This window comes from Balaenoptera physalus (assembly GCF_965194825.1).
Source record: "Balaenoptera physalus genome assembly, chromosome: 11".
NCBI classification, from domain to species: Eukaryota; Metazoa; Chordata; class Mammalia; order Artiodactyla; family Balaenopteridae; genus Balaenoptera; species Balaenoptera physalus.
The window spans coordinates 87249044-87276701 of record NC_138896.1 but is presented as its reverse complement, the minus strand read 5'-3'; the positions used below and the strand labels follow the sequence as shown (position 1 = coordinate 87276701).

Below are 27658 nucleotides of genomic sequence, written 5' to 3'. Positions count from 1 at the left end.
CTGGACACGGAGCGAGTGTGGGCGGCACAGCTCTGTCTCTGGCCGCCGGTTTGAGGCCCACGGCCGTTATCAGTTTGTCTCTGCTTAATTGACTGTTGACTGGCGGTCACGCAGGTCTCCCCATCAGACCTTCACGAGTCCCTGGGAGGCAGGGAGCCTCTTCTGGCGGGAGATCTGTACCCATCTCGACGTGCGGGTATCAGCGGCTCTGCTCACAGCTGTGCCTCCCTGCCGGGAGCCGCTTTTAGCACCACTTACCTTTCTGCTGATTATCAGTCACCGTTATCAGATAAAACTTCACCCTCGACTGAGACTTGAAAGGTGCTGCTTTGTTCCCGGCGAAGCATCTGGAAGGTGAGCACAGCCATGCTCGGCTGCCCTGATGGGGGAATCAGAACTCGGGGCCCACACCTGTCCTCCACCCTGCGTCGAGTCGTCTGTGACCCCGATCCTCACCTCCTATTTTCTGGCCTTCTGCCACCGGGAGGCTGTCGTTCTGGTTGTCAGGGAGCACCAGAAATGACAGGAAAGCGGAGGAAGCTGAGATGGGGGCCCAGGGCTCGCGTGCAGGGCCACAGGGAGGTGTGCCAGCGCGTGTTCCACGTGAAGCCCAGGACAGACAAACGCGCCCCACGGGCCAGGGTCCCTGCCCTCAGGGGACTCGCAGTCTAGCTGCAGAGAAGGATGAGCAAACAGGCAGTTGTCATACAAGCCAGGCCTGGGAAGGTCTCAGGGGCTCCTCACCGCCGTCGCTGATGGGGTGCAAGACGGGGAAGGTTCCCAGACGAAGTGACCTTACGTACGCCTCCTTTCTGTCCCCCCTGCAAGATGGGGCAGTGGGGCGCTCAGCCAACGCGCTGGCCACTTGGAGGAGCACTGGGAGAAGGGCTCGTAGGACGCGGCTGGTTCCCTTTTAATGGCCCACTCCCCATTTTCCCCTTTGTCAACAGGCAGGCTGCTCTGAAGGGGGCCAGGAAGCTTCTGTTGCAAGGCAGAGCGGGACCCCTGGTTCTCAGGCCCGCAGGCTCATCGGACTCTGGGCACCATCAGTGAGCCTCAAAATAGAAAGTTAAACACCCAGGACACAAAGAAAGCAGCTCTGCGTCCCGGAAGCTTCCCAGGACTTCTGTAGCGCGGACTGCCTCTTGCCCCGAGTCTCAGGGAGCCCTTCGCTGGGAAAGGAGCCGCTGAGGCCTCCACGGCGAGCCTGCCAAATTACACACAGTCCTGACTTGTCATTTTCCTTCTCTCTTTTCTTTCCTTATTTTTTTTTTTTCTTTCTTTGAGACTGGGGGTGGTAAGGCAGCCAGATGAGCGGTCCATCTGCAAACCATTTGCTGCGAAAGTGAAGGGAACGCCAGCTGTGGAGTCCGGGGAGCCGAGGGAGGGGCGCGCCCGTGGAATAGGAACTTGGTCACGGAGGTCACTGCCTTTTTTGGGAGCTCGGTAGCTTAGGGTCTGTCGTTGAGAGTTGGCCTTTGTTGTGTGTTTGGTTTTTTTCTTCCCCTTCTCTGTCTCATTTTTTCTGATGACTGTGTAAGTTTTAAATAGAGTCCAAGACCCAGTGGGAATGGGGATGCTGGTGCAGCATGGATGGTCTTGGAGGGAAGTACCTCCTTCCAGCAGTGGGTGCTGAAAGCACGGCAGGGCCGTGTGACCCGGCAGCGCGGGGAAGGGAAGCGGAGCTGCTTCGTCCGTTGCACAATCTCCCGTGTGAAAGGAGCTGGCCCCCGCCCACATCCACAGCCTCCTTCCAGCCAGGCCGTTTCCTCCCCCTCCTCCTGCACTCCCACTTCCTGCAGGTGGCTTCTGTAATCCACTTACCCCGGGGGAAGCTTCGCCAGCGTGTGCACCTAATCCGAAAATGGCCAGCTCGACTTTGACCCCCGTGGTGACCTTGCAGAGAAGGCCAGGCCAATTGTGTCTGCTCACACCTGGGAGCCATTTTCAGCTTTTACAGCCCAAGTGGAAGAAATGTGTTTGTATTTATGCCAGCCCTTCCTTTCATAAGGCCTGTCGTTGTTGGGAAATAGGGAGGGAATATTAGATTCCCCCTGCCTGTTCAAAGGCAAAGGTTTTTAGAGACAGGTTAGTTTACCCAGTGAATTAAGTCGAGTCGTGCGAAGTGGCCAGATTTTCTAGTTCAGACATGGTCAAAACATCAGCAGTCTCATCATGGTTCAGCCTCTTGAGATGGAAAATTGCAACGGTCACTGTATGTGGTACACAGTCGTTGTCAGGCATCGCTCTGTGTGCCTCCCCAGGCCTCACCTCATTATATTGCCTCTGCAGCCCTAGGAGGCACAGGGTCTGTTGTTACGCACTTTTTACTGATGACGTGCCTGAGGCACAGAGAGGGCAAGACACTTCTCTGAGGTCACACAGGAAGTGGTAGAGGTGAGTCTTGGTCTCATTTCTCTGCACCTCTGGGGTTTGTGTGCTCACTGTACACAGGGAAATGTGTGGTCTGGGGGCCTGGGAGGGTCTTGTCATTTCACATGCTGACATATCAAATTGTGTTAAGAGGGGTGCGCCTCAGGACTGCGGCCAGTAGGCTCTGGTGTGGATGAGAGGCTGCGCCCCACGCATGGGCGTCTCTTCAAGTCGTGTGCCTGCCTCAGAACGTTGGGCAGCGCTCAGTATGATTTTCATTAACTGATGCAGAGTGACGGGAAGTCCTCCTGCCCTGAAGATTAGCCTGACCCTCCCCTCACCCCCCAAACACACCCCCAGGTGGGCTATTCTGACTGGTTCTGGTCGCCCGTCTTGTAAGGGTGCAGAGAGGAAGACTCGCCTTGCTGTCAGGTCTCTGCAGCGCCCAGGCCTGTTCAGTTGTGCCAGCAGCTCTTCAGACAGTGGCCCTCTGCCCTCCAACACATCACTTTGAGGCGAATTCCTCTGCAGTTTCCTCACTTCCTGGACGCCTTTCAAACCCAAACGGCTGAAATAAAGGTGCCAATTTGTAGTTCTTTCTTCCCAACCCCTTCAACCAGGAGAGGGAAATGTGTGCTGCCAAGGATGGCAGGGCTGTGGGATGCAGCCAGGTGGCACTCCCGGGGTGTCCTCTCGGGGGACTGCTTGTCTCTGCTCAGCTGTATGGCTGTAGGGTCTTTGGGGGCAGAGAAGCTCTTCATCAGTGGGGAGGGCTGGGAGAGGCGGGCTGCTGTGAATCAGTTTGTAAAGACCGGGGCTCCTTCCCCAAGTAATACAGGGAGAAGGCAGGTGCCAGTGGATGTCTTCACCTTACAGTGTGTCCGACATCATAAGGGCCTTGTAGAGAGGGGGCAGTTCTGCACAGTGGTTAAGGCCCTGGATCCGCTGCATCTGGATGTGAGTCCTGCCTCCATCGCCTGTGCTGGTTCTCTTGGGCCTCAGTTGGCGCCACTCGTGCGATGGTGTCGGCTGTGAGGATCACCAGGTTGGAGACACTGTTTTATCCCTGACCCATCAAAGGCTTTCTGGGCGTGGATGGAGCTGGCCCTGCTTTTGGCTGCTGTGTTCCAAGGGGCGTTGGTGGGTATTCTCCACACTGAACCAGGAGGCCTGGTGTCGGAGGCGGGGGTAGAGGCTCTTCACGTCTCCTGAAAATGGACTCTGCTTGCAGATACCTGTTGTGGTGTGGCTCGCTCTCTTGTGATAGACAGATACTCTCCATCCTTGTGTGTGTGTGTGTGATTTAGCTTAGCTTTCTCGTGTGTTAATTCCCGCTATGGGAACTGTTGCGTGCATCGGGAGAGTTGATTTCCCTCCTCTTTTCTCATCGCCTGTTCCTCTACCTGGGATAGGTGCAGCAAGCAGCAAAGCACTCTGCAAATATCTTAGCAGTGGCTCCCATCCTTGGCTGCACAGTAGAAGGACCTGGGGAACTTGAACAAACCTGGAAGCCCAGGCCGCATCCCAAGGCGGGTTAAAGGAAAACCTTGGGGCTGGGGGGCTGTTGCCGGAGGGACATTGGTGTTTTTTGTTTTTTTGTTTTTTTTTAAGCTCACCAGTTCCTTTCAACATGCAGGCAGAAATTTTAATGAGCCACAGGTGGGCACATGCAAGTGAAAGGTTTTGTCCCCTTCTCTCCTTCCCTCTGATACCTGTCACTTAAAATACTCAGGCTCCCCTGCCTTCTTGACTTTCACACCTTCTTTTTTCTTTCTTTCTTTTTATCTCCAAGTAGAGGAAAAATAAATACTAAGGCTGACCTTTAATTTAGCGCTTATGATTCTCGGGAGGGTCCCTATGAAAGGTTTTAGTTACCTCCTTTACCACTCATTTAATGGGAAGACACTGAGAAGTTAGCCATTCAAAATGACTAAGAGATACTTTTGGCTTTGTCGTGTGTGGGGCAGCGTGTTTGGCCTGGTGAGGCATGACCACCTCATTTGGTGATCACAGAACTTGATTGTGGATTTGCCGCCTAAACTGGGGTATCTTTTTCCCCTGAAAGGCAGACCACCCATCTCTCACTTGCATTCTGCCTGTAAATCAGAGAAGAAGCATTATGATGGTGGGGGAAGAAAACCCTCTTTATAGTAAAACAGTAGGCAAAACTTACATCAGACTCTTTAAAAACCTTTTTCTTTATAATTCCGAAAGGAAGGCTTTGCTCTTCTTAAAAACAAAAAGAATACGTAAATATAAGCTATAGAAAGTGAAGCTTTCCCTCTAATCCCACCCAAAAGCTGTGTTGTAATACAGCAAAATTCTAGTGCTGACATTCAGTCTGGATAATTATCTGTTGTTATTTTGTGAGGGTTGTTTTGGAATTGGCCCCTTTGACAAGGCCCCTTCGACAAGTCACAAAGAGTAACTAGAATTTTGGAAATAAGGGGAAAAATTCCCTTGGACTTTTTGGGAATGTGCCGTTTTCTCCAAATCAAGTGTGATTCTTTTTTGTATGTGGAAAAACAGTGTTTATCAGCACGCAGAGTGAAGTTTTTCTGCCTCGTAATTGTTGTTTGATTTTGGGAATCCGTGTGAGGACTGGCCGTTCCAGGGGCTCCCTCTCCTCCTGGCCTTGCCGACAGCAGTGATAAACCCTTTCACCACCCGAGGCTCCTTATAGGCCAGGCCGGCCCCTGCCTGCCTCCCTCATTCTCTAGTGTGTGTTAACAAGAGCCGTGATTTGGGGATGCTCCAGCAATTATGTGGTTCCAAATAGCCACACGCCTGTGGTTCTCACGCCTGTCTTCACTTTCCCCCGTTCCCTGAAAAACAGTTGTAGCTCCTGGGAGGCTCAGTAAATTGTCCAGGGAGAGGGATTCAGAAAGCAAAGTGCTGGGCTTCCCTTGTGGCACAGTGGTTAAGAATCCGCCTGCCAACGTAGGGGACACGGGTTCAAGCCCTGGTCCAGGAAGATCCCACATGCCACGGAGCAACTAAGCCCGTGCACCACAACTACTGAGCCTGCGCTCTAGAGCCCGCGAGCCGCAACTACTGAAGTCCGTGCACCTAGAGCCCGTGCTCCGCAACAAGAGAAGCCACCGCAATGAGAAGCCCGCGCACCGCAATGAAGAGTAACCCCCACTCGCCGCAACTAGAGAAAGCCTGTGTGCAGCAACGAAGACCCAACACAGCCAAAAATAAATGAATAAAATAAAATAAAAAAGAAAGCAAAGTGCTGCTGTGCATTGTGGGTACCATCAGACCTTGAGGCCAAGGTTCATCTTGTCCCTGCCTGGGTGGTCCCATGGGTCACCTTGGGGAAGAGAAAGCACATTGGTGAGGACCCTGCCTGCTTCTCATACAGCTGCTCCTTTATGGGCATTTGAGCAGAAAATATTGGTCCAGTCTCTGTTCACCTCCAGCTGGACACGGGGTGTTAGGGTGACTTCTGTGCTGGCAGGAAACCCCCCCTACAGCATTCTCTTGTCAGGACATCACCCAACAAGGTGCTTCCTACCTCTTGAACTCAGAATGCAAGCCATTCTCAGCGAAGTGGGTGCTGGTGCCCGAGGAACGGGGAGGAACCATCCCTCCCGTGAACTTGGCCTCCCCCTCGGCTTCTAGCCCTGCCTCTGCCAGACATACCCCTACAGGGTATTTCACAAGTCACCTCTCCACTTTGGGTTTCTGTTGCCTCAGCTGTAAGGAAAGGTCCTGGTTCCATATCAGCCACACTTAACCAGGGTCAAGGATACACACGGCTACTTCCTCTCCTGCAGGCCTGGGGTGGCACCTGGGCTGTGTGTTCTCTGGAACAAACGTCCATCTCTAGTTGAGAACGTCTCTCATGGGTTCCTGGCAGAGGCTCAGATGCTTGTGAGTTCTGTCTAGTGGGCCCACTGAGCACGCGTGTTGAGAAGCTGCTTAATTAGCATCCTAGCTCGCCCTGGCCACTGCCAAACCTGAGACCCACACCTTGTTTCTGAAGGGGTCCTCGTGGCCTTGGCTCCAGCAGTGTGCAGGCTTGGTCCTCCTCTTCCTCTCCATCCTCCCTCCCATGCAACCCCCCGTAGATCTCTACCCTCGTCGCCTGCCACTCCACACCTACCACCCAGTGGGGTGCCTGCCTTGTGGTGGCCCCGCAGTCAGTATTTGGTGAAGAAATGCAGGAAGGAGCCCTGTGGCTTCCGTGTCACCTAAGGAATAAAGTCTTGGGCTCTCTCAGAGTTGGCCCCTGGTTCCCTTTCTTCCCGGCATCTCCCCACTTCCTGCCTCAAGCTTTACATCAAGCTGCTCGTGATGGGAGCCCACACAAACCGGGGCTCTGATTCCAGGCCTTGTTCATGCTGTCACCTCTGTCTGGAATGGCTGTCCCTCCGCCAGCCTCCTCCTCCACAACACTGTGGCCCCATCTGTTAGTGTGCCCGTCACATCTGTGTCTTTCTGTGTCTCCAGGGTGTGTTTGTTGGGAATTGGGGGATGGGGAAGGGGGGTCGACCATACTACAGTCAAGTTTACCTTTTTCTTACGGCAGCTGCACCTAACAGGCACCCCATACACGCTTGGCTGAAGAAATAAACGAAGGACTAAATGAATGGGTTAGTCGAAGAATGAGGCACTGTGAAGCATAGGGCAGATACTGGATAGTTTTAGACATTTATCGTCAAGGTGAAGGGACTCATTTGGGACAAGTAATAACAGAAATGGTCTGTTGTGGCTTCCTAGAGGGCCTGGCTCTTTTCAGCCAAGAGAGAGGACTCGCTTTCCTTGATTTATTGAAAATCTGGGCAGATGTTATAGGAGGGAAAGTAGTTGTAGAAACTACCCCGTGGAAGGCAGCGTGGCTTAGGGGAGGTGTGCGGGCCCCGGGGTCCCATTGTCCAGGTTCGAATCCTTATCCTGTTGCTTTCTAGTAGCAGCTTTGCAAGCCTTGGTTTGCTTAGATGTGAAACCGTCCTTAACCTGGCGTGGGTGTGTCAGGAGAAGGGCTCTCCTGGTCTCTGCTCACCTGTGAGAGGCCAACAGGTAGATTGGGGAACAGGCTTTTTCCAAAGTGAACGTGGAGAATCACTGCAGATCCCTCTATGCATCCAGCCCATCCTGACTACTTCTCTGTAGTCAGGAAGTTCAGAAAACCCAGAGCTAAAGGTAAGCAGCCTTCTTTGCTACAGGATATGTAGCGCCGTTAGTAATGAGGGGGGTGCAGTGTGGTGTCTCCCACATAAAATGAGCCTACCTGGACCCCTCTTTTATGCGACCCTAACAATTGCTTCATGAAGAAGGGGGTCTTGTGGTCATGTAAGTTTAGCAAACGCAGAATCGAGCAGTATGAAAAGGTACTTTTCTTGGACCTGCTTTGGGAGTCTGCCAGGGCTGACAAGGGAGAAATATATGTGGCTGTTCCAGAGCCTTTTCGTGGAACTCCTCCCAAGGCTGGTGTTCCAGGGATGGTGTTTTGAGAACCCCATGTCTGGCAGTGCAGGCCTGACCTTTGTCCACCACCATCTAAGTCTAGACGCCCAGGAGGCCCTCCTGCTTGGCCACATGGTGCTGGGGTTCAGCTGAGTTACAGGACACAGAACCCAGCAGTAACTCCTGATGCATCACCACTGGTGGCCACTGGTCTTCCAATCAGCTTTATCAGCTACACCTTTCTCACCGAGTCCAACCACCCCCCCCCCCCAATTCCTTCCTCATCAGTAGAAAGTAATTAAACGGTTCCTGCCTATCCCTAGATTTCAGAACTTTCACAAAGCACAGTAGTATTTGGTGCTTGGCCCTTGGAACTGAGTCGTACTGGGTAGATTTCTGCTGGAGACCCAGTGAGGTAGCAGGTTGGCTGGCTGATTGCACCATGCATTCCACCAGCACTTCTGATTCCACTGTGAATGTCTTGCTTTGTTTTTTGTCGTTTTAATTAATCTTTTTATTTTGAGCTCACGGTGGATTCTCGTGCTGTTGTAAAAAAATAACGTAGAAAGATCCTCGTATACCCTTAACCCAGTTTCCCCTGATGACAACCTCTTGCAAAAGTTCATACAACCAGGATATTCACATCAGTACAGTCAAGGTAAAGAATATTTCCATCCCCACAAGGATCCCTTGTGTTGCCTTACATCCACACCCTTTTACTTCCTTCCCTCACGCCCTTGGCAATCTCCAGTATGTTCTCCATATGTATAATTTTTCATTTAAGGAGTGTCATATAAGTGGCTTCATACAGCATCTCACCTTTGCGGACTGGCTTTTTTTCATTCAGTATAATTCCTTGGAGGTGCATCTAGGTTGTTGTGTGTATCAATAGTTCATTCCTTTTTACTGCTGAGTAGTGTCCATGGTATGAAGAGACCACACTTTGTTTAACCGTGCCCCTCTTGAGGGACATCTGGGGTGTTTGCAGATTTGGGCTAATATGAATAAAACTGCTGTGAGCATTTTTGTGTGAACATAAATTTTCGTTTCTCTGGGAGAAATGCCCTAGGGGGTAACTGCTGCATTGTATGGTAGTTGTATGTTCAGATTTTTTAAGAAAGTGCCGTAGTTTTCCAGAGTGGCTGTACTGTCTCACACGCCTGCCAGCAGTGCGTGAGCGGTCTGGTTCTCCGCGTCATGGCCAGCATTTGGTGTTGTAAGTATTTTTTATTTTAGCCATTCGGTAGGTGTATATTGATATTTCTTGGTGGTTTTAATTTGCACTTCCCTAATGGCTAATGATGTTGAACATCATTTCATGTGCTTATTGGCCATCTGTAATTCTTTTTGGAATAATATCTGTTCATGTCTTGGGCCCATTTTCTAACTGGATTGTTTGGGATGTTTTTGCTGTTGAGTTTTGAGTGTTCTTTATATATTCTAGATACTAGTTCTTTGTTGGATATGTGGTCTGAAAATATTTTCTCCCAGTCTGTAGTTTGCCTTTTCATCTTAATAGGATCTTTCCCGGAGCAAATGTTTTTAATTTTGGTGCAAGTCCAATGTGTTAATTTTTCCATTTATGGATTGTGCCCGTAGGGTCAGATCTGTCTGGCCCGAAACATAGATTTCTCCTATGTTTTTTTCTAAAAGTCATTAGTTTACGTTTGATATTTAGGTTCATGATGATACGTATTTTAATTATTTTTATTTATTTATTTATTTGGCTGCGTTGGGTCTTCTTTGCTGCACGCGGTCTTTCTCTAGTTGCAACAAGTGGGGGCTTCTCTTGTTGCGGAGCATGGGCTCTAGGCGTGTGGGCTTCAGTAGTTGTGGCACACGGGTTCAGTAGTTGTGGCTCACAGGCTCCGGAGCGCAGGCTCAGTAGTTGTGGCGCACGGGCTTAATCGCTCCGCAGCATGTGGGACCTTCCCGGACCAGGGCTCGAACCCGTGTCCCCTGCATCGGCAGGCGGATTCTCAACCACTGCACCACTAGGGAAGCCCTGCAAAATGACAAAGGTTCGGTGCTGTTTGAAGGTTTTCTCCAACTGCATGGCGTGGCAAGCTGGGTCGGGCGGCACGGTGGAGGGTCCCGGCAGCTCCAGGCGGTGGCCGTGACAGCCGATACGTATTTTAAAACCTGAAACAGAGGTGAGAATCGAAGCTTGTTGTTTCATGAAAGGAGCAGAGCAAGAGTTGGCTCCTGTAGGAACGCAGAACAGGCAAGACAAGAGGATGGCGTGGTTCCGGGGTGGAGAAAGAGCGGTGCTGGAGTCGGTGCCGCTTTGATGTTGCAGCGGGTCTTATCATTTCAGGGTGGATAAGAAGGGCTGCATTAGAGGGCCGACTCCTTAATTCCGCCCATGCATATCCTTAACCCTCCCAGAGTGCAGTCAGGTCGTATGCTGAAGGCTTGGGAAATTGCGTGATAAGAGATACCCTGAATCCTATGATCGGGAGATCAGAAGTCTTCCAGATGGGGCAGGAAGCAGGCCTGGTTTTATTTTAAAGGCATGTCAGTGGTATCACTCCCCAGAGGCGGGGAGGATCTTGACTTGGAGGCTGCAGCCAAGTGCTGAAACAGCTTCCTCCACGCTGGAGCTCCAGAGCTGCCGGGAAGCTGGCAGGCGAGCCGGGGAACATGCTGGCAGTGGCTGGCGGGGGTGGGGGGCAGTTTCGGGAGCGCCCCAGCACCCCCAGTCCTGTCTCTGTCCTCGTAGCCACAGGCTGTCTCCAGAGAGGAGCGCAGCTGGGAGCCAGAGGACACCTGGGCTCGCATGCTGTTTATCTGGGTGACCCCAGAGCAGCATCTTACCCTCTCTGAATCTGGCTGAGCGGTGCCTCTGTGGCGTGGTGTGGAGCAGAGGGTGAGCAAGTTTTTTCTGCTCCCTGAAAAGTGCCCAGTTCAATCTTGTCATACTTACTGCCTGAGGATAGAAGAGCCACTCTGACGCTGCTATTTAGGGCCCGCGCCCGTCATCTTAAATATAAATAGCGAGAGGTCTGGCCGGGCCCTGCAGCAACTGTGCACTGACGCGCTGTGGGCCGAGGGTCCGGAAGGCCCACGTGTGCGTGTGGAAGGGGCGGGGGGTGGCAGGATGTGCCCTTCCTTCATCTGCAGGCGGGTCCTGCCTCCCTTTGGGTCACAGGATCGGGGGGCGGCCCTGGTGGGTGCTGAGAAGAGGTGGGAGACACAGGGTACTGTCCGGAGAAGCCCTCTGCCCCGGGGGTGGTTCTGCCCGCTTCTGTTCCGCGCAGGAGTGTGCGATGAGCATTCGTGCCTGGGCTGCAGTCCCAGCTGCGCTGCTTCCTGCTGGGTAACCTTCCTACAGCTCACCAGCCCCGCCTGTAAGATGGGGATGGTAACAGTATCCACCCCTCGGGTCGTCATGGGGCTTAAACGAGCTGAACCAGAGCCTGGTACCTAGTAAGCACGAACTACGAAACGCGCAATTTGTTAGTCCTAGTCTGGCTCCTGTATCTCCCGAGAAGCGTGCGCCCCCTCAGTGGCTAAGCGGCAAGGGCCAGCTTCCTGGGAGGGTCCGCTGCCCTGTGCAGCCGACTCTAGCATTGGACATGTTCCCTGGAGGCTGCAGAGGCCCCCAGGACTCATAGCAGGCCTGGAGCAGGCTGTGTGCTCGAGCATGCTGGGGTTCCGGGGGCTCCAGAGGAGACTCTGGAACTGGCGTCATCCCTAGCTAGATGAAGGGTGCCTGATGAACGAGGGGAGGAACTCTGAGTGGTGGCCCTGGGGCTCCTCCCTGCTGGCACCCTTTGAAGAAAGGCCGCTTGCTGCTCCTTAGGTGGGCCTCTCAGCTGTGCCCCACCCCAGGGCCCTCTGCCTCGGGGCTGTCAGGCAGGCCAGGTGTTTGTACACTTAAGGATCAGGTCCCAAAGTTCGGGTGTCTAAGATCGAGTTAACAGCTTTGTAAAGTATCTATTTAATTTATTTACGTAATTGATAAGCACATTAAAAGAATAGACAAAAGAGAGGGAGGAAATTCCAGCGTCCTCCTGTTCTGTCCCAGAGCTACGAGTTATAGGAGTTAAGTTCTCCCTACCTTTCCTGCCTGTGTGGTTTAGAGAGTGCACATCGGCTCCGCGTCCCACCTTTTGCTTTGGCAGGTGGTGTGGACAGTCTCCTGAGCGCCTGAGTAGTCCTTTGGGCAGCTTGGTGGCCGAGGCTGCAATGCGAGCCCGGCCCTGAGAGGGATGAGGTTAGGTTTCCTTTGGAAATGTTGAGTGGGGCCTCCATGTTGTTTCTGTGTGGTGGTTACATTTTTTCAAGTCCTGGGTGGTGAGGTCTGTGAGAAGCAAAACCGCCAGGTCTATGAGGAGCTAATGACACAGCCTGTCAGTCTTAGATCCCTGGGTGACCCCCTTGCTCCCCCCAACCCGCCAGCTGCCAACCAGCATTTATGGACCCTGGGGAGGGGTGTTGCTCTGTGCAGCCCAGCAGCTCGATCATGTCACCCGGCCGGGGGCTTGCCCACCTAAGCCTCGTTGGTGGAGAGCCATCAGTTAGAGGAGAAGTACCCATCGTAACTTCTTCACGTCCTCCAGGAGGGGCTGTGTGAACACCCCTTGGCTGAGCCTGGCCTTAACAGGTGCTCTGACCACCTGGTTCCTGATCGCTGCCGTCTCTCCATCTTTCCCACCTTTCTTTGCCGGGAATGGTGGCTCATCCCCTCGAATCTGGGAGAGTCTGTGCCTCTAGCTCTTGGATAGGCTTGCTGATGGCCTTCCCTGCAGAGCCGCCCTGAAAATTGTAATGAGAAACGGGCAAGTCAAGTTCAGCCATGGGCTCCCTACTGGTACCAGGGTGTGTGGTTTCACATGACGCGGCCTGACAACTGGGCTCCCCCCCCATCCCCCCGAGGTGCAGAGGATCACACCTACGTGGTAGGGTGTTCAGGGAGCAGGTTGCCAGGGCGAGGGGAGAAAAGAAGAAAAAAAGGGCTGGATTGGCTCATTTAAGGGAAGATAAAGCTGAGAGTGGCCATGTCAGCTTTGACCGGGAGAGAGAAACTCTCCGGGCTTTTCTGGCCCGGGATGTCTCTCTGTGGACGGGAGTGCAGATGGAGTGGCTCGCTGTTCCTGACTTAACATCTCCTGGCCCAACTTGGTGCCGCTGTGCCCTGCCCACATGCAGGGCAGGTTACCTCCCCATGGTCACGGAGCTGAGTGCCCAGCCAGCCCTTAGAAGTCCCTGCCAGTGTGAAATGGCACAGCCCTTCTCCCTGGGGAGTGCAGTCCAGACGTGGCTCAAAAGGGCTTCCTCGGGTCAGCGTGTCGGGTTGGAACTCCCCTGGTTGAATTTCTCCTCCTCCTTTTCCACTGTGGCTGAGGCAGGAGTGGGGAAGCATGTGTGTGGCTATGGAGACCTGGGTTAGGGCCGATCTGCCCTCACTGCTGCCGGGGGTGTGGTGACGGGGGGCACTGGTGGCCATTGCGTGGCGAGTAAGGCCACCGCCTCCGCCAACCCTGGCTGATCTACGAATGTCCGTGTTCGGGGTCAGATTGAACTTGGGAGATGCACGATCAGCCTGAAAGTCCATTGTATTTGACATTTTCTTCTAAGGATATCTGTCAGCTTCCCTGCCTAAAAAAGTTAATTCTACATTACACCTCTCATTTTTCTCTTTAAAAACTTTTTTTAATTGAATGGTTGATATTGCCTTTTTTTTTTTTTCTGAATAACATTCCTTTGTTGAGGAATGTGGTGGCAAATACAGGAGACTGAACTGAACTTGTAATTCATTTGTTTATTCAACAGATTTTTTTAAAATTTTGACTTTATATTGGAGCATAGTTGATTCACAATGTTGTGTTAGTTTCAGGTCACAGCAAAGTGATTCAGTTATGCATACACGTGTATCTATTCTTTTTCAAATTCTTTTCCCATTTAAGTTATTACATAATATTGAGCAGAGTTCCTTGTGCTATACAGTAGGTCCTTGTTGGTTATCTATTTTAAATATAGTGGTGTGTACATGTCAATCCCAGACTGCCAATCTGTCCCTTCCCCCGGAAACCTTAAGTTCCTTCTCTAAATCTGTGAGTCTTAAACAGATACTTATTGAATGTCTTTTATGTTATACTCATGGTTCTATACTCATGGTGCTAAGGATATAGCAGTAAAGAAGACCAACTAAACTTACATTCTAATGATGTAATGATCTTGGGACTACTTAATACCTTAGGAGGTTTTGTTGTGTTCTGTTTACAATTAATAGACTTCTAGAGCAGTTTTAGATTTACAGGAAAATGGAGCGGAAAGTACAGAGACTTCCCTTATACCCTGCAACATGCCCCTCTGGTTTCCACTACTGTTAACATCTTGCATTAGTCTGGTGCTTTGTTACAATTGATAGGTCAGTATTGAGACATTATTATTAACCAAACCTATAGTTTTCCAGGGTTCACTGTGTTGTACATTCTTTGAGCTTCTGCAAATGTTTAGTGTTGCTTATTCACCATTACAGTATCACACTGAATAGTTTCATTGCCCTAAAAAAACTCCCGTGTGCATCACCTATTCATTCCTTTCTCCTCCCAGACCCCTGCTAACCACTGATCTTTCTGCTGTCCCCACAGTTCTGCCTTTTCCGGAAGGTCACGTATTTGGAATCATACAGTAGGTCGCCTTTTCTGATGAGCTTCTTTTGTTCAGCAACGTGCATTTCCTCAGGAGGTCTCTTTTTTGTCTTGTGCTTGTAGTTTGGATTGGATCCTGATGATCTGCAGCCCTTCATGGCTCGGGTCGCTCTCGACTTCACAGAACCGTAGTGGCTGACTCTTGACTGTGCCTGAGTTTCTTCATTCCAGATCTCGGGCTTCCAGCTCGATGTGTATAAGCCAGTGGGTGGGAGAACCAAACGGGATGTGGTGCATCAAGGCGCCTTGGGGACCTCGGGTCCTCATCATATGGAGTTCATCGAAACGGTCCGTTGAAGACCCCAAGGGGAAAGTGACCCCGAAGGAAGTGAACGGGTCGGGAGGTCGGTTGACACAGCCCAGTCCTGCTTTCGGAGGGTCTGACCCCGCCTGGCGGAGGCTGTTTATCCCGCCACTGGGCCACTCTTGTTTTTTGTCCGATCTCCACCTGAATAAACAGATCCGAACGTCATCTGCAGCCAGGCTGAGAATCGGGCCAAAATTCCCCAGGGAACTGGTGATTCACCAGCAGCGGGTGTGGGGAGAGGGAGTGAGCAAGAGACAGAAGGAGACCTGCTTATTCGGAGTCTCATTTCCTGTCCAGCAAATAACCCAGGCTGGGCCGTCCTTACGAGGCACTGGTTTCTTAGGGCAAATTATCGATTTATGCAATAGAACAGATGGTTTTGGTTTTCATTTTTAAGATGAATGCAAAGCAGCCCTAGTGAGAGGGTGATGCTTTCAAGTGTCATTCTGAGAAGAGAACCTTTTCTTCAAGTTGGCCTAGGAAAGCTCTTCTGGATTCATGTGTTGTTTTTAAAATCGCCTTATCTTTATTTTCAAGATGCTTATGGGCATTGGTCCCAGTAACGGGCACATTCACAGTTTTCTTGCCAATTTGGGACTTAGAATTATTAATTCTCTTTTTTCCCTTGTTTGGTGCTTCTCAGGCCCCCCACTGATAATTCAATTACTCTGTTTGACACCTGGACAAGATTAGATTGAGCTTTTTCATGCTCTGTGGTTCCAGGCTGTATTCCTAATGCTGTTTGTGGGGGAATGGTACAGGAAGGAGGGACGCACGGGGGCGGTGGCATCAGAGAATGTGGTTGAATGAGGCAGCATGAAATATGGCATTTGGATCAGATGACTTTTCAGATGCATTTCAACCCTGAAGGATTTGGTTAAAAGGAATGTACCGGTGTCTGCCGAGGCTGCACATATGTGGGCTCCGTGACTGTGTACCAGCGCCACCCTAGACATCGATGCCTGCCCAAAATGCAGGCAAATATACACCAAAAGATACGTGCAAAAGGCATGTCCCTGTGCGTGGCTGTGGTTTTTGCAATAACCCAAACTGGAAATAACTCAGTGTCCATCAGCAGTAGAATGAAAAATAAATTGCCCTATGTTCCCTCAAGAGACATACTACGCAGTGATGAAAAAGACTTAAGTCCTGCTAATGCAACAACATGGAAGAGTCTCATATGTGGAGTGAAAGTAGCCAGATACAGAAGAGTCTATATGGAACGATTCCAGGTAGATAAAGCACAGCAACAGGCAAAATTAATCATAGGTGGTAGAAATAAAGGTTCCCTTGGGGAAGAATAAATGACAAGGAAAGTGGCAGGAGGGAGCCTGCTGGGATGTTGAAAATGTTCTGTATCTGTCATGTGGTTACACGGGTGCAGACATTTTGTAAAAATGCATTGAGCTCTACATTTATCATTTGTGCCCGTCTCAGTATGCCTGTGATATTTCAGTAAAAACATTTGCAAACAAACAGAACAACTGTCCCCCTGCCCCGACCACATGGTCTGTTGGATAGTGCTGTTTTGCAACAAAAGAGAAATCGTCTTCTTGTGTGTCCTTGAAATGATTAATGTTTTTTAGCGCTTGCAATAATACAGTTGAACCCCCTTAGGTAAATGTCAGGGCTACTCGGATTATTAAATCATTAATACTGTGTACACACCTTCATCCTGATCATTTGGATGAGACCTTGGAGCACCTGCTGCGTGGGGCAGTGGGGTTAGGTGCGGTGGTGCAGAGCCGTAGGAAGAATTCCAGGGCAGCACAGTGATGGGCCAGGTGCAAAGTGCTCTGGGTGCCCAGAGGCTGCAGGGTATGGGGTTTGATTAACCACGTCTGCCAGGGTCACTGTGGGGAATGGGGGTATGGGGAGGGACGGGAGTGGTGGCAGGTGTATTACATTTTTACCCCCATTTCTGGGCTAGATCGTGTGAAACTATTTCTTAGCCAGAGGTTCAGATGAGGCAAGAGCTGTAATTTGAGTTTTGCTGATTATTAAAAGCTTGATGTTGAGGTAACATGATGGAAAACTTGCTGTATCTAGTAAGAGTCAACACTGCAGGAGTTGACCACGTGTACTGCTGTGAGTCACCCTACTTGTCTGGGAGAGCTGAGGGCACGCCTGCTTAGATATTAGGACTGGTGTGTTGGCCAGCTTCGGCGTGTTTCTTTCTGTCTCGTTGGAAGAACTAAAAAGAGTGAGGATGCACAGTGTGAATGTCTGTTCTCTGTAAGATCACCCTGTTTGCCAGCCTGCCTCCACTGGCCCCGGTCAGGAACCTGGATCATCTTCTGAGGAGCATAAGAATGATGTAAACTTAGGTTCCGTTTCACTTCCTGAAGGGGTAGGAAAGGCATCATTGGGAAGGATGGCGATTCGTGATGTCTGACCTGGGCCTTGGAGGGAGCATGGGAGGGTTCTCTCTGCTGCAGAGAGGTGTTTAGCCCCATTTTGCAGGTGGTTAAACCAGATTCAAAAAGAGTGATTTGCACACAGTTGGAAAGCTGCATCAGAGCTAGAATTAGAATCTGGGTCCCTGCCTCCCAGAAACCCAAACTGGTTGCTCTATGGTGTAGACCGGGGGCCAGATCTGGCTCACAGGTTGCTTTGGTAAAGAAAGCTTTATTGGAGTACAGCCACACTCGGCTCACATATTGTCTGCGGCTACTTGTACACCCCACCTTCAGGGTTGAGTTGTCATGACAGAGGCCAAATGACCCACAGAGCCTAAAATATTTAAGATCTGGCCCATTATAGAATCCATTGCTGAGCCCTGGTGTAGACAGTAGGTGCATAATTTCAGCAACCAGCTGTAATCCACTTGACCCACCTTGACGCTGCTTCCGTTGATCCCCTCGCCCTTTCTTCCTGTTCTCTGTGACACGAGATCTTTTCCACCACTAACGGCACTACCTTGTAAACTGTAGTGGAACAATCACTTATGATGAAAAGCTTTCATTGTTGGTTTCAAACGCCTCCGTGTGTTTTACTGTCTAATTTAACATCGACTCTGAAAATGTAGCCCAGTGGAGAGAGCTTATCTTTCCCGCTCTCTGCCTTTGAAGCCGGATTTTATTTGTGAAGCCTTTAACAGGTGTTGGTTTAATAGACTTCTGCCGTATTACGGTTTCTGCACCCCAGAGGACAGCCTGAGGGGTGCACCAACCCGGGGTGGAGGCACAGGCTGTATGATTTGGCCACCACCACCACCCCCCAGTCCCTGTCGCCACAGAGTTGTTCTGATTCTGTTCGGTGGCAGAGAAAGGGCTGGACCGCTCCCTGGATGAGACCAGTTAGAAGTGCTCCTCTAATACTGTCCTCTCCCCTGCCCTCTCCTCACTCTTCTTTTGTAGCCCTAAGGGCGTCCCTTTGCAGCTTGTCCTGTGCTGTTCTCTTCTTTCCGTCCAGAGCATCCATCGCTGTGAACCAGAGCTTCATCCGCCTTATTTGCTCAGCTTGGCCCTCCACAGCTCTCTGCAGACTTGCCGCTCACGCAAGACTCTGGGAGGCTGGTACAAAAGCCGGCTTGGCTGAGGCCAATGACACAGACCAGTGTGAGCTGACCCGGGAATAGCCAGCCAGCATTCACACGTAGCCAAGCTCTGCTGAAGGCTTACGGATTGAATCTGGGGTAGTGCACTTAAAATTCCGCCTGGAGAGCCTCTCGGATGGGCTGGCGAGTCCTGCTCCCCTGGGTTTGCACGCTGGCTCCTCTCGTGTCCCGGTTGTGTGACCGCAGGTGAAGTCCAGCAGAGCTCTGAGCCCCAGTGTCTTCAGCTGTAAAGATCATAGTAGTACCTTCCTCGTGAGATTGCTGTGTCTTTTCACAGAGCCTTCACCCAGGGCCTGCTACCTAGAGTTGTGTTCAGTAGTTGGTCGGCTATTGTTAAAAAGAACTTGGACAAGGATTCAGAGGTTATAAAAGATGAACGGGGGCCTTGAAAACTGGACAGTTAGTTACATTAAAGGAGTGACATAACCGCTCGTGTTGCACCTGGCATTAAAACATGGAGAGTTTTATGAAAGTGGGACACCTCTCAAGGAGGAGGAGGGAGCCTTCCCTGAATACTGGGTCTTTGAACCTTGATGGACAGGTGTCCGGAGGGGATGTCCCTGGTGGGGTAGGGTTTGGTGGGCTGGGGTCAGGGGCGTGGGCCCGAGTCCCACTTGCTACAGGAGTGAGAAGGAGGATGTAATCTAGCTGGCTGGGGACCATCAGATCTCTAGGCCCCCTGAAACCTGCAGAAGCTTCAATCTGGGATTTAATTTGAAGCACAGCTCCCCAAATAGCCCAGTCTCTCAGTGGTGGGGGTTTTGACACCCTCCAGCTGGAGCAGGCTCGTTTCATGCATGAAGCTAAGAGTGAGCGCTCTGAGTCAGCCCTTTGTTCCCAAGAAGGAGTCAGGCCTGCCTGTTTGCGCTGAAGTGTGGGGAGGACTAGGAACCGTTCATTCCTTCTTTTTCCAGAGCACCTGCTGCAGACTAGATCCTGAGCATCGCTTTCAGGATACAGATGTGTATCTGATATCAGAGCTAATAAAAACAAGGACTCATTTTATTGAGTACCTGCTTCATGTCAGGTCACATCAGCCCACGGGGCCTGGGAACTTCACACCACCTTTATAGCGGTTCACACCTGTAAGTGGTATAATGGGGATTTGAACTCAGGCAGGGCCATGCTCTTGGCATGTTCTTCAATGCTATGCCGTGTTCCAGCCCATGAAGAACTCATGGCCTTGGGTGGAATTGCCAGGGTCCCCAGAGACATCTAACAAGGTGTGATTCTTGCTCTAGTGAGAGAAGGGAGATAGAGCTGTGTGGTCAGCTTTCCTGAATGGGAGGAATTCAGGAAGAGTTTGATCAGGGTGCTGGGCTAGAGTCTAGAGCAGAGAGACCAGACCTGGAGGGAGAAGATGATGTGCATTCTTTGAGCCCCAAGAAGCTCTGAAGCCACTGTGGGCTAGATCATTTGTCTCTGAGCAGTGCTGCCACAGGGCAGTTGGCAAACTTTCCTTCATGTTTCCTGATTAAACTCATCTGCTTGCATGGGTTTTCTTCTACTTAAATGTTGATGAGTCCCAAATCTGTGTCTAGGCTCAGCCTTTCTGAATTCAACCTGTATTCATTCTTTGTGATTCCTTTAACAGTTATTTATTGAGGACCTCCTATGTGCCTCACCCTATTCCAGTGGTTGGAGACACAGTTGTGGTCAAAACAAACAAACATCTCTGCTTTCATGGAGCCACATCCTGGTGGGAGAGAAGATGTTAAGGTAGAAATAAGCAAAATACTGGATGTATTAGATGATAATTAGAGATACTGAGAGAAATAAAGCAGGCAAGAGAGTGGAAAGTGTGAGAGTGGGGGTGGGGGAGGGAGGAGGGAGAAATGGTAGGGGGAGGGAGGCTTGTAGTCTTAGAGACTGTGGCCAGGGACCCCTCATTGAGAAGGTGACATGTGAAAACAGATGGGAAGGAAGTAAGGGCATGGGACCTGTGGCTCTCTGGGGGAAGAGCGTTCATTCCAAGCAATGGGAAAGGCAAGTGCAAAGGTCATGAGTCAGGAGTCTGCCTGCCGTGTCTGAGGGGCCAGTGTGTGGGGCAGAGTACAAGGCGGAAGAGCAGGAAGTGAAGCAGCAAGGCAAGTGCGTGGCAGATCACATGGGCCTCAGAGGCCATCGTAAGGACTTCGTCCTGAGTGAGACAGGAAAGCCATCATTTGAGTTTTAGGCAAACAAGTCCTGTGAACTGGCTGATTTTTGCTTTGTTTTGTTTTTAAATTGTAGTAAAATACACATTACATGAAATTTACCATCTTAATCATTTTTTAAGTATACAGTTCAGTAGTGATAAGTACACTCATGTTGTGTAATCAATTTCCAGAGCTTTCTCCATCTTGGAAAATGAAAACTCCAAACTTATTAAACAACTCCCCACTCCCCCTCCCCACAGCCCCTGGCAACCGTCGCTCTACGTTCTGTCTCAATGAATTTGACTACACTAGGTACTCATGGAAGTGGAGTCATAGGGTATTTTCACTTAACGCAGTGTCCTCAAGATTCATCCATGTCATAGCGTGTGTCAGAACTTCCTTTCTAAGGCTGAATGATAGTCCTTTGTATGTGTACCTCTGTCATGTTTGTCCATCCATCCGTCCGTCCATCCATCCATCCATCCATCCATCCATCCATCCATCCATTGGGTTGCTTCACCTTTTGGCTACTGTGATTAATGCTGCTATGAACATGGGTGTACAAATAACTCTTTGAGATCTGCTTACATTTCTTTTGGATGAACACCCAGAAGCAGAATTGCTGGGTCACACGCTGGTAATTCTGTGCCTAATTTTTCGAAGAACTACCACACCATTTTCCTCAGCAGCTGCGCCAGGATTCCAGTTTCTCCACATCCTCTCCCCCACGTACCATTCCAGAGTTTGTTTGTTTTTTTAATAGTAGCCATGCTGTGGGCGTGAGGTGCTATCTCATTGCATTTCCCTAATGCTTAGTGATGTTGAGCGTCTTCTCATGTGCCCTTTCGCCATTTATCTTCTTTGGAGAAATGTCTGTTCAAGTCCTTTGCACGTTTTTTGATTGAGTCGTTTGGGTTTTTCGTGTTGTTGTTGTTGTTGAGTTGTAGTTCCTGTGTATTCTAGATGTTCACTCCTCATCAGATAGGTGATTTGCAGATGTTTTCTCCCATTCTGTGAGATGTCCTGACAGGATCTCTATGGCTGCTGGCTTGAGAACAGGCCATAAGGGCAAGGATGGAAGGTCTAGCCAGTCGCCTGGTTACCTTAGCATTTCTGAACTAGAAAATTGAGGATCACCATCCTCTGCACCCCCATCTGTCGTCTCCAGGTCCTGTGGACCCCTCTCTTCTTCTTCTCTTGTGTCTGTCTCTCTGTTGCCGCCACCTCTCACCTGGTCCCCTGGGACATAGATGCCCTACTCCTCAGGGCATCTGCGAGGGCTTGCCTGCTGCGGTCCCCCTGCCTCTGCCCTGCCCGTCCCCTGCCAGCACGCACATCCCACCCTCCGGAGCTGGCCCCGGCAGCCTCTTCCGGCAGAATCCTCCCAGCTCCGCTCTCCCTCCCGGCAGGTCTCATCCGTCCTCGCTCCCACGCTCCGTTGTTTCTCATCTCCATGGCTGCCTCTTCTGCTCAACAGGGACCTCTTTCCAGTGTATGAAAGAGACCCGTCTTCGTCACAGCATCCTTCCTCCAGCCTGGGCCTGGCACAGAGCAGGGGCCCAGAACGTGTTTGATTCAGTGAATAAATACACAGACGAGAAAGAAGAAGGAAGGTGTAAGATGAAAGAGCCAGAGGAGAGGACGGGGTGGAGGGGCAGTGGGAGAAGTGGGCGGGGCCTCGCAGCTGTCCCGTGGTCCCTTGAACTGTGTATGGTCCCTCTTTGTGTGACTTGGGGCCAGCGGCGCCCCTTCCCTTCTTTCCTCAGACCTTCTTTTCCCGGCTCCCTGGTACTGCATTCAGAGTTCCTGGATGAGGCTCAGCTCTATTCCCTTTATTCTTGTTCTTTTTCCCCATACTTTACATAATAAAGGTCTTCTTTGCTATTCTTTTTTTCTTTTTCTTTTGGAGTCAGAAAACTGAAGAGACTATCTTTATTAAGAACTTAATAAAGAACTCAAAGGAAGTAGTTTGGGCCACATGGAGGGAAAAGGGGCCTCTCATTCTGGCGTGACTTTGCTGTGTGTAAAGGAGCTGTACCCTTGTAAATGGATTTTTGGGTTCAGGGCCTGGGAGAGAGGGGAAGAAAACAAAGGCGTCGGCGAGAAGCCCCAGAGCTTCTGGGAAAGAGGGCCTTGTTTATGCCTGTTGGAAACGATTTGGTCAAGTGTTTGTTTAAGAGAGATGCCACTTGGTTAGCGACGCCTGGCTCACTTGTATCGTGTTCAAGAATGCTTTGATTGGCTGGAGACCCCGATACTGTTTACTCAGAAACTGGCCGGAGTGAGAGGCTGGAGCCCAGAGGCCCAGCGCTACCACTCCACAGATTCTGAAATATCTGAGTATTGGGATCGGGGCCGCGGTGGTTTGAATCTGCCAGGCAGGGCGAAACCCACATGGGGGCCACCTGCTCCCTCCAGCCTTGGCATCTGTCGAATTTCTCCTGATTAATAAATACTGGTTGGCGGGTTAAGACTGCGGGGTTTTTTTAGCAAGAGGGTTAAAGGACAAATAAGTCTTGGAGGGAGACAAACATTGAACACTTAACGTGAACATCTGCCAGACGCAGCAGTGTGGTTCAGGTGGGATCATCCTTGAAGTAAAGGGTGTGGCCCCATCTTCCAGATGAGGAAACTGAGGAGCAGAGCTATCAAGAGTGTGGAGTTGGGGCTTCCCTGGTGGCGCAGTGGTTGAGAATCTGCCTGCCAATGCAGGGGACACGGGTTCGAGCCCTGATCTGGGAAGATCCCACACGCCGCGGAGCGACTAGGCCCGTGAGCCACAACTACTGAGCCTGCGCGTCTGGAGCCTGTGCTCTGCAACAAGAGGCCGCGACAGTGAGAGGCCCGCGCACCGCGATGAAGAGTGGCCCCCGCTTGCCACAACTAGAGAAAGCCCTCGCACAGAAACGAAGACCCAACACAGCCATAAATAAATAAATTACAAGAGTGTGGAGTTGGAGGTGCAGGGGATTCGATTCCAGTTAGACCCAGCACTGAGTTCCTGTGTCCCTTATTAGGTTGTCAGGATTTTGCAATCTTTTTTTCATCCCTTGTGCCTGTCGCCACGCCTGGTACATGGCAGGTGTCGGTAAAATGTGAGGTATGTGATGATGCGTTCAGTTGGATGAAACTGAACTCTGGGCTCTGGTGCCTGCATTCTTGTAAGTGATGGGCTTGGACTAGGTTCTGAAGAGTCTAGATGCGAGCCGCATCAGAAGCTGGCTGGTTGCACTGGGCACATCCTTTGTGGGAAGGTGTACCAGCAAGATCTGAGCGCTGATCATGCCAGGCTGCTCTCCACACGTCCGAAATATCACCCCTGTGTTCCTGTCCTTGGGGAGAGTAGCCTGGCTTAGAACTTGGGCAGACAAACTTGTCACAGACAAAGAATTTGATATTGTCTAGCTCCCGGCCTGCAGGTAAGAACTTGATGGAAAGAAGGATGGGAGATGTCATTTAAGTGTGCCACAACTAAGACCCGACGCAGCCAAATAATTTTTAAAAAAAAGGAGTGTCATAGCGTTTTTAATTTTCTGAAATTGCAAAGCAGCTAGGGAAAAAAATGTCTGGAAGAAGGGTTAAGGAAAATAGTTTCTTTGCAAAATGACATGCTGGACTCACCTTCCTTTGTGTGTCTTAGGCAACACAATAGGATTCGCAGCGTGGAGGGGAGCCAGCTGAAGGCTTACGTTTCCTTGGAGGTGCTGGATCTGAGCTCCAACAACATCACAGAGATCCGGAGCACCTGCTTCCCGCACGGACTGCCCATAAAGGAGCTGTAAGTGCCTTGGGTCTGCCGGCAGCCCTCAGGTCTGGACGCAGGTGGACGTTCCCTCCTCTCCTCCAACGCAGCCCGGCTGAGTCAGTGGGATGGGCACACACCTCCCTTGTCTTCCCGCAGCAGGGCAGGGGGCAGGAGACCCAGGTCCGTCGTCCTCTGTTAGCCCATTCATAGAGCGTCTCCAAGTCCAGCGGCGTTATTCTGACTGTAGAGGTGGCTGAGGAAGCCTGAGGCGGGGAGATGTTCAGTAGCCTCACAGACTGACCATTTAAGAGCAGACTCTAGGCCTGAAATACGTGGCTGTGTTGACCACAAAGCCTGTTTCCTTTCTCCTTCACTGGGCTGCCTCCCACGAAAGCTTAGAACAGAGGTTCGGGGGTACTTAGATGAGTGACATCGGAGCGAAACCTCTCTGTAGAGATTCAACCAGCCAGTGCCCGTGCATCCTCTGAGTTCTCTTGACCTTCTCCATCTCTTCGTTGGTCTGTTTCTCTTCTGCCCATCCTACTGCCCCATCTCACAGCCTGCCAATTGGCAGACAGAAGAAAAACAGTCAAAGCCTATTTAACCCACCGCTTATTGGTAGGAAAATGTTGCTTTGGGGAAGAAACTGAGAACTCAGGCTAAAAAGGCATGTTCAGGTGACAGGTGAGTCCCCATCCCCTGCATTATTCGTGAGCACTTTGGAGGATTGTTCGTGAGGCTGGCTTTAGGGGTCGTTGCGACCCATGTGTTCAGAGACCAAGGCCAGGCACGCAGATTTTTTGCGATCCCCGAGGAGAGGAGCGGTTTCCTCCTTAGGCTGCATCGAAGTGCCAGAGTTGGAAAAAGGAGGCCTCGGCCAATCCTTCAGCCCATGTGGCAGCTCAGCGCTCACTGAGGGCTTTTGAAAGGTGTCCCGCTGCCACCTGGCCCTGACTTGTTTGGGACAAAGAAACCAGCACTGCTAAACTGAATTGCAGTGACCTTCTCTCTCTCTCTGCCTAAAAGCAGGGGATGTTGTACTTTGGCAGATGCTGACCGGTATATCTTCACACAGACTCTTCTTCTTTAATCTAGAGTGTTAAGAACAAACAGTCCAGTTCTGTTTGCACAGAATCCTCATGTGCCCTGTCCTGGGCCGCTGCCTGATGGAGGCGAAGCATGCCTTCTTCCATTCTGTTCTCTAATGTAGAAAATTCTCGCTGGTCTTTTTCTTTTTTGCTTAAGCCACGAAAAAGCACCATTGGTCTAGGGAAGGTAGAAGGAAAAGTGTTGGGGATAACTTCTCATAGGAAAGACCAAACTGCTTCCCCCTTTTCTCTCCTTTTTTCCCCTTACTTGATGTAATTTACATACAACAGAACGCACAGACCTTAGCTGCCCCGTGCATCGCGTTTTGAGGGGAGGTGCCCCTTATACATGTAATCCTGTAGGTGGACGTCCCATGCAACTATTGCTTGTTTTTTAAAGGGATTCCATGCAGACCCCTTAAAAAAATTTTTTTTTTCATTGAGATACAGTTGATTTTATAGTATTATATAAGTTTCAGGTGTACAGCCTAGTGATTCAGAATTTTTATAGATTATAGTCCATTTATAGTTGTTATAAACTATTGGGTATATTCTGTGATGTACAGTATATCCTTGCAGCTTATTTATTTTATTCCTAGTAGTTTGTACCTCTTAATCCCCTACCTCTGTCTTGCCCCTCTCCCCTCCCCTCTCCCCACTGGTAACCACTCATGCAGATCTCTCTAACTAGAATGTTTCTTTGACACATTTAAAATTATTAAAATGGTTTATGCGCATTTACACGTCATACAATGAGACCCACTTCAAAATTAAGGGCTGGTTTCTCCAAATTATGACATCCACTCTGACCTTGCTTCGCAGTGGACTTTCTGCTGCCTGAGGCTCTTCTCACCGACCTTGAACCCTAACCCTTGGGTAGTGGGTGCGAGGAGGGGCTCCTGCAGCGGCCCGGCTGGGGTGCGAGGATGGCTGGGGTGGAGGTAACTGACTTCCCTCCCACCCTCCTGGGGTAAACCCCTCCGGCCACAAGCGGAGCGAGCTCTGGGCTCAAACAAGGCTCCTGTCGAGCCTGACAAGGATGGTCCTGACACCTGAGGCTGGGGGTAGAGGTGGGCCTTGCAGCCTCGGGATGACAGGTGTCTCGTTGGAAACCCATCCTTCTGGGTGTGTTTTAGCTCGTTTTCCTAACTCAGGCAGGCCTGGTGTCTGTAACAGAATGAGGAAGGCCTCCTACTGACCCCCGCATTTTCTCTCATGAATCATTCCAGCAACCTGGCGAGCAACCGGCTCAGCAGCCTGGAGTCGGGAGCATTTGATGGTCTGTCACGGTCGCTGCTAACGCTTCGGCTGAGCAAGAACAGGATCACCCAGCTTCCTGTGAAGGCATTCAAGTTACCCCGGCTGACACAGCTGTGAGTGCAGAGCCCTGCACTTTAATTAAGCTTAGCCACGCTGCATGGAGGCCAAATGTCCCCCAGCACCTCGGTCCAAATGCACCCCCTTCCCCGCTGCCCCTCGGTCAGGCTCTGCATCAACTACCGGGGATGCAGAGCCTAATGAACGCAAATTAGAAGCTGGGTCTGGTGCCTGCGGGCCGCCCCAGGTTGCCGAGAGAAGATCCACCGAGGACGTACATGTCTGTCCTCGTCGGCACTTTCCAAAATGCAGTGAGGAATCCTGCTGCCTAGCTGATCCTGGCTAATGCTTAGACTGTGGGCGTGGGGTTCCTTATTTATCTCCGAGGTTTTTGTGTTTTTTTAAGGCACCCAGATAATCTGTGCTGTGGACATTACAGAGTCCGGCACTGCTTGGGCAGTTTGAGAGGAAGTCAGTGTAGCCAGAGGTAGGAAGCAGGAGATGGGTCACCGTCTTCATCTCCTTAATCTCATAAGGTAGTTAATTGATTTTTTTTTTAAATGAAAGGGTGTAATTGTTTACTTTTTTGACCAGCACGGCTGAGTGCCCTCCTAGAATGGCCCAGGGTTTGGAGTCAAGAGAACCTCTCTTTACCAGAACCTGATGGACTGTTTGTTCCCTGGTTTTTTTTGTTTGCCGGTGTCCTTTTTTTATATCAGAAGAGTGTTACCTCAGGAAAACAAGCTGATAATGGATGTTTGGTTTAAGCAGAACAACACAGCTGTTCACGGCCAGGTGTGGCGGCAAGACGGGGTGTGCCCCACCCTGGTCACTGCTATGCTCCCCCCGCTCCGACACCCCTGGGCGGTGGGGCCCGGCCGCGCCCTCTCCGGTGCTGGAGAAGCTCTCTGGATGCTCAGGACCGTATGTGGGTCATGAGACACTGCAGAAGTATTTGGGGAAATCCAAGGGCTTTCTGGTCGGGCTGTGTTCTCCCTTCCTTGAGTATTACCGATGGAGCTAGTTCACCCAGATTCCTGAAATCTTTTGGTTCACC

General features: G+C 50.8%; 1 protein-coding gene across 1 annotated transcript in view; it reads left to right on the top strand.

Annotated features, from left to right (window-relative positions):
* Positions 1–27658, top strand: part of LRIG1 (leucine rich repeats and immunoglobulin like domains 1) — a gene marked incomplete at its 5' end in the record, with an annotated part of 119011 nt that overhangs the window by 55003 nt on the left and 36350 nt on the right. The window contains 2 exons of the mRNA XM_082412120.1: positions 24092–24229; positions 26514–26657. Coding sequence (XP_082268246.1) covers positions 24092–24229; positions 26514–26657 — 282 coding nt within the window. The remainder of the gene's footprint in view (positions 1–24091; positions 24230–26513; positions 26658–27658) is intronic.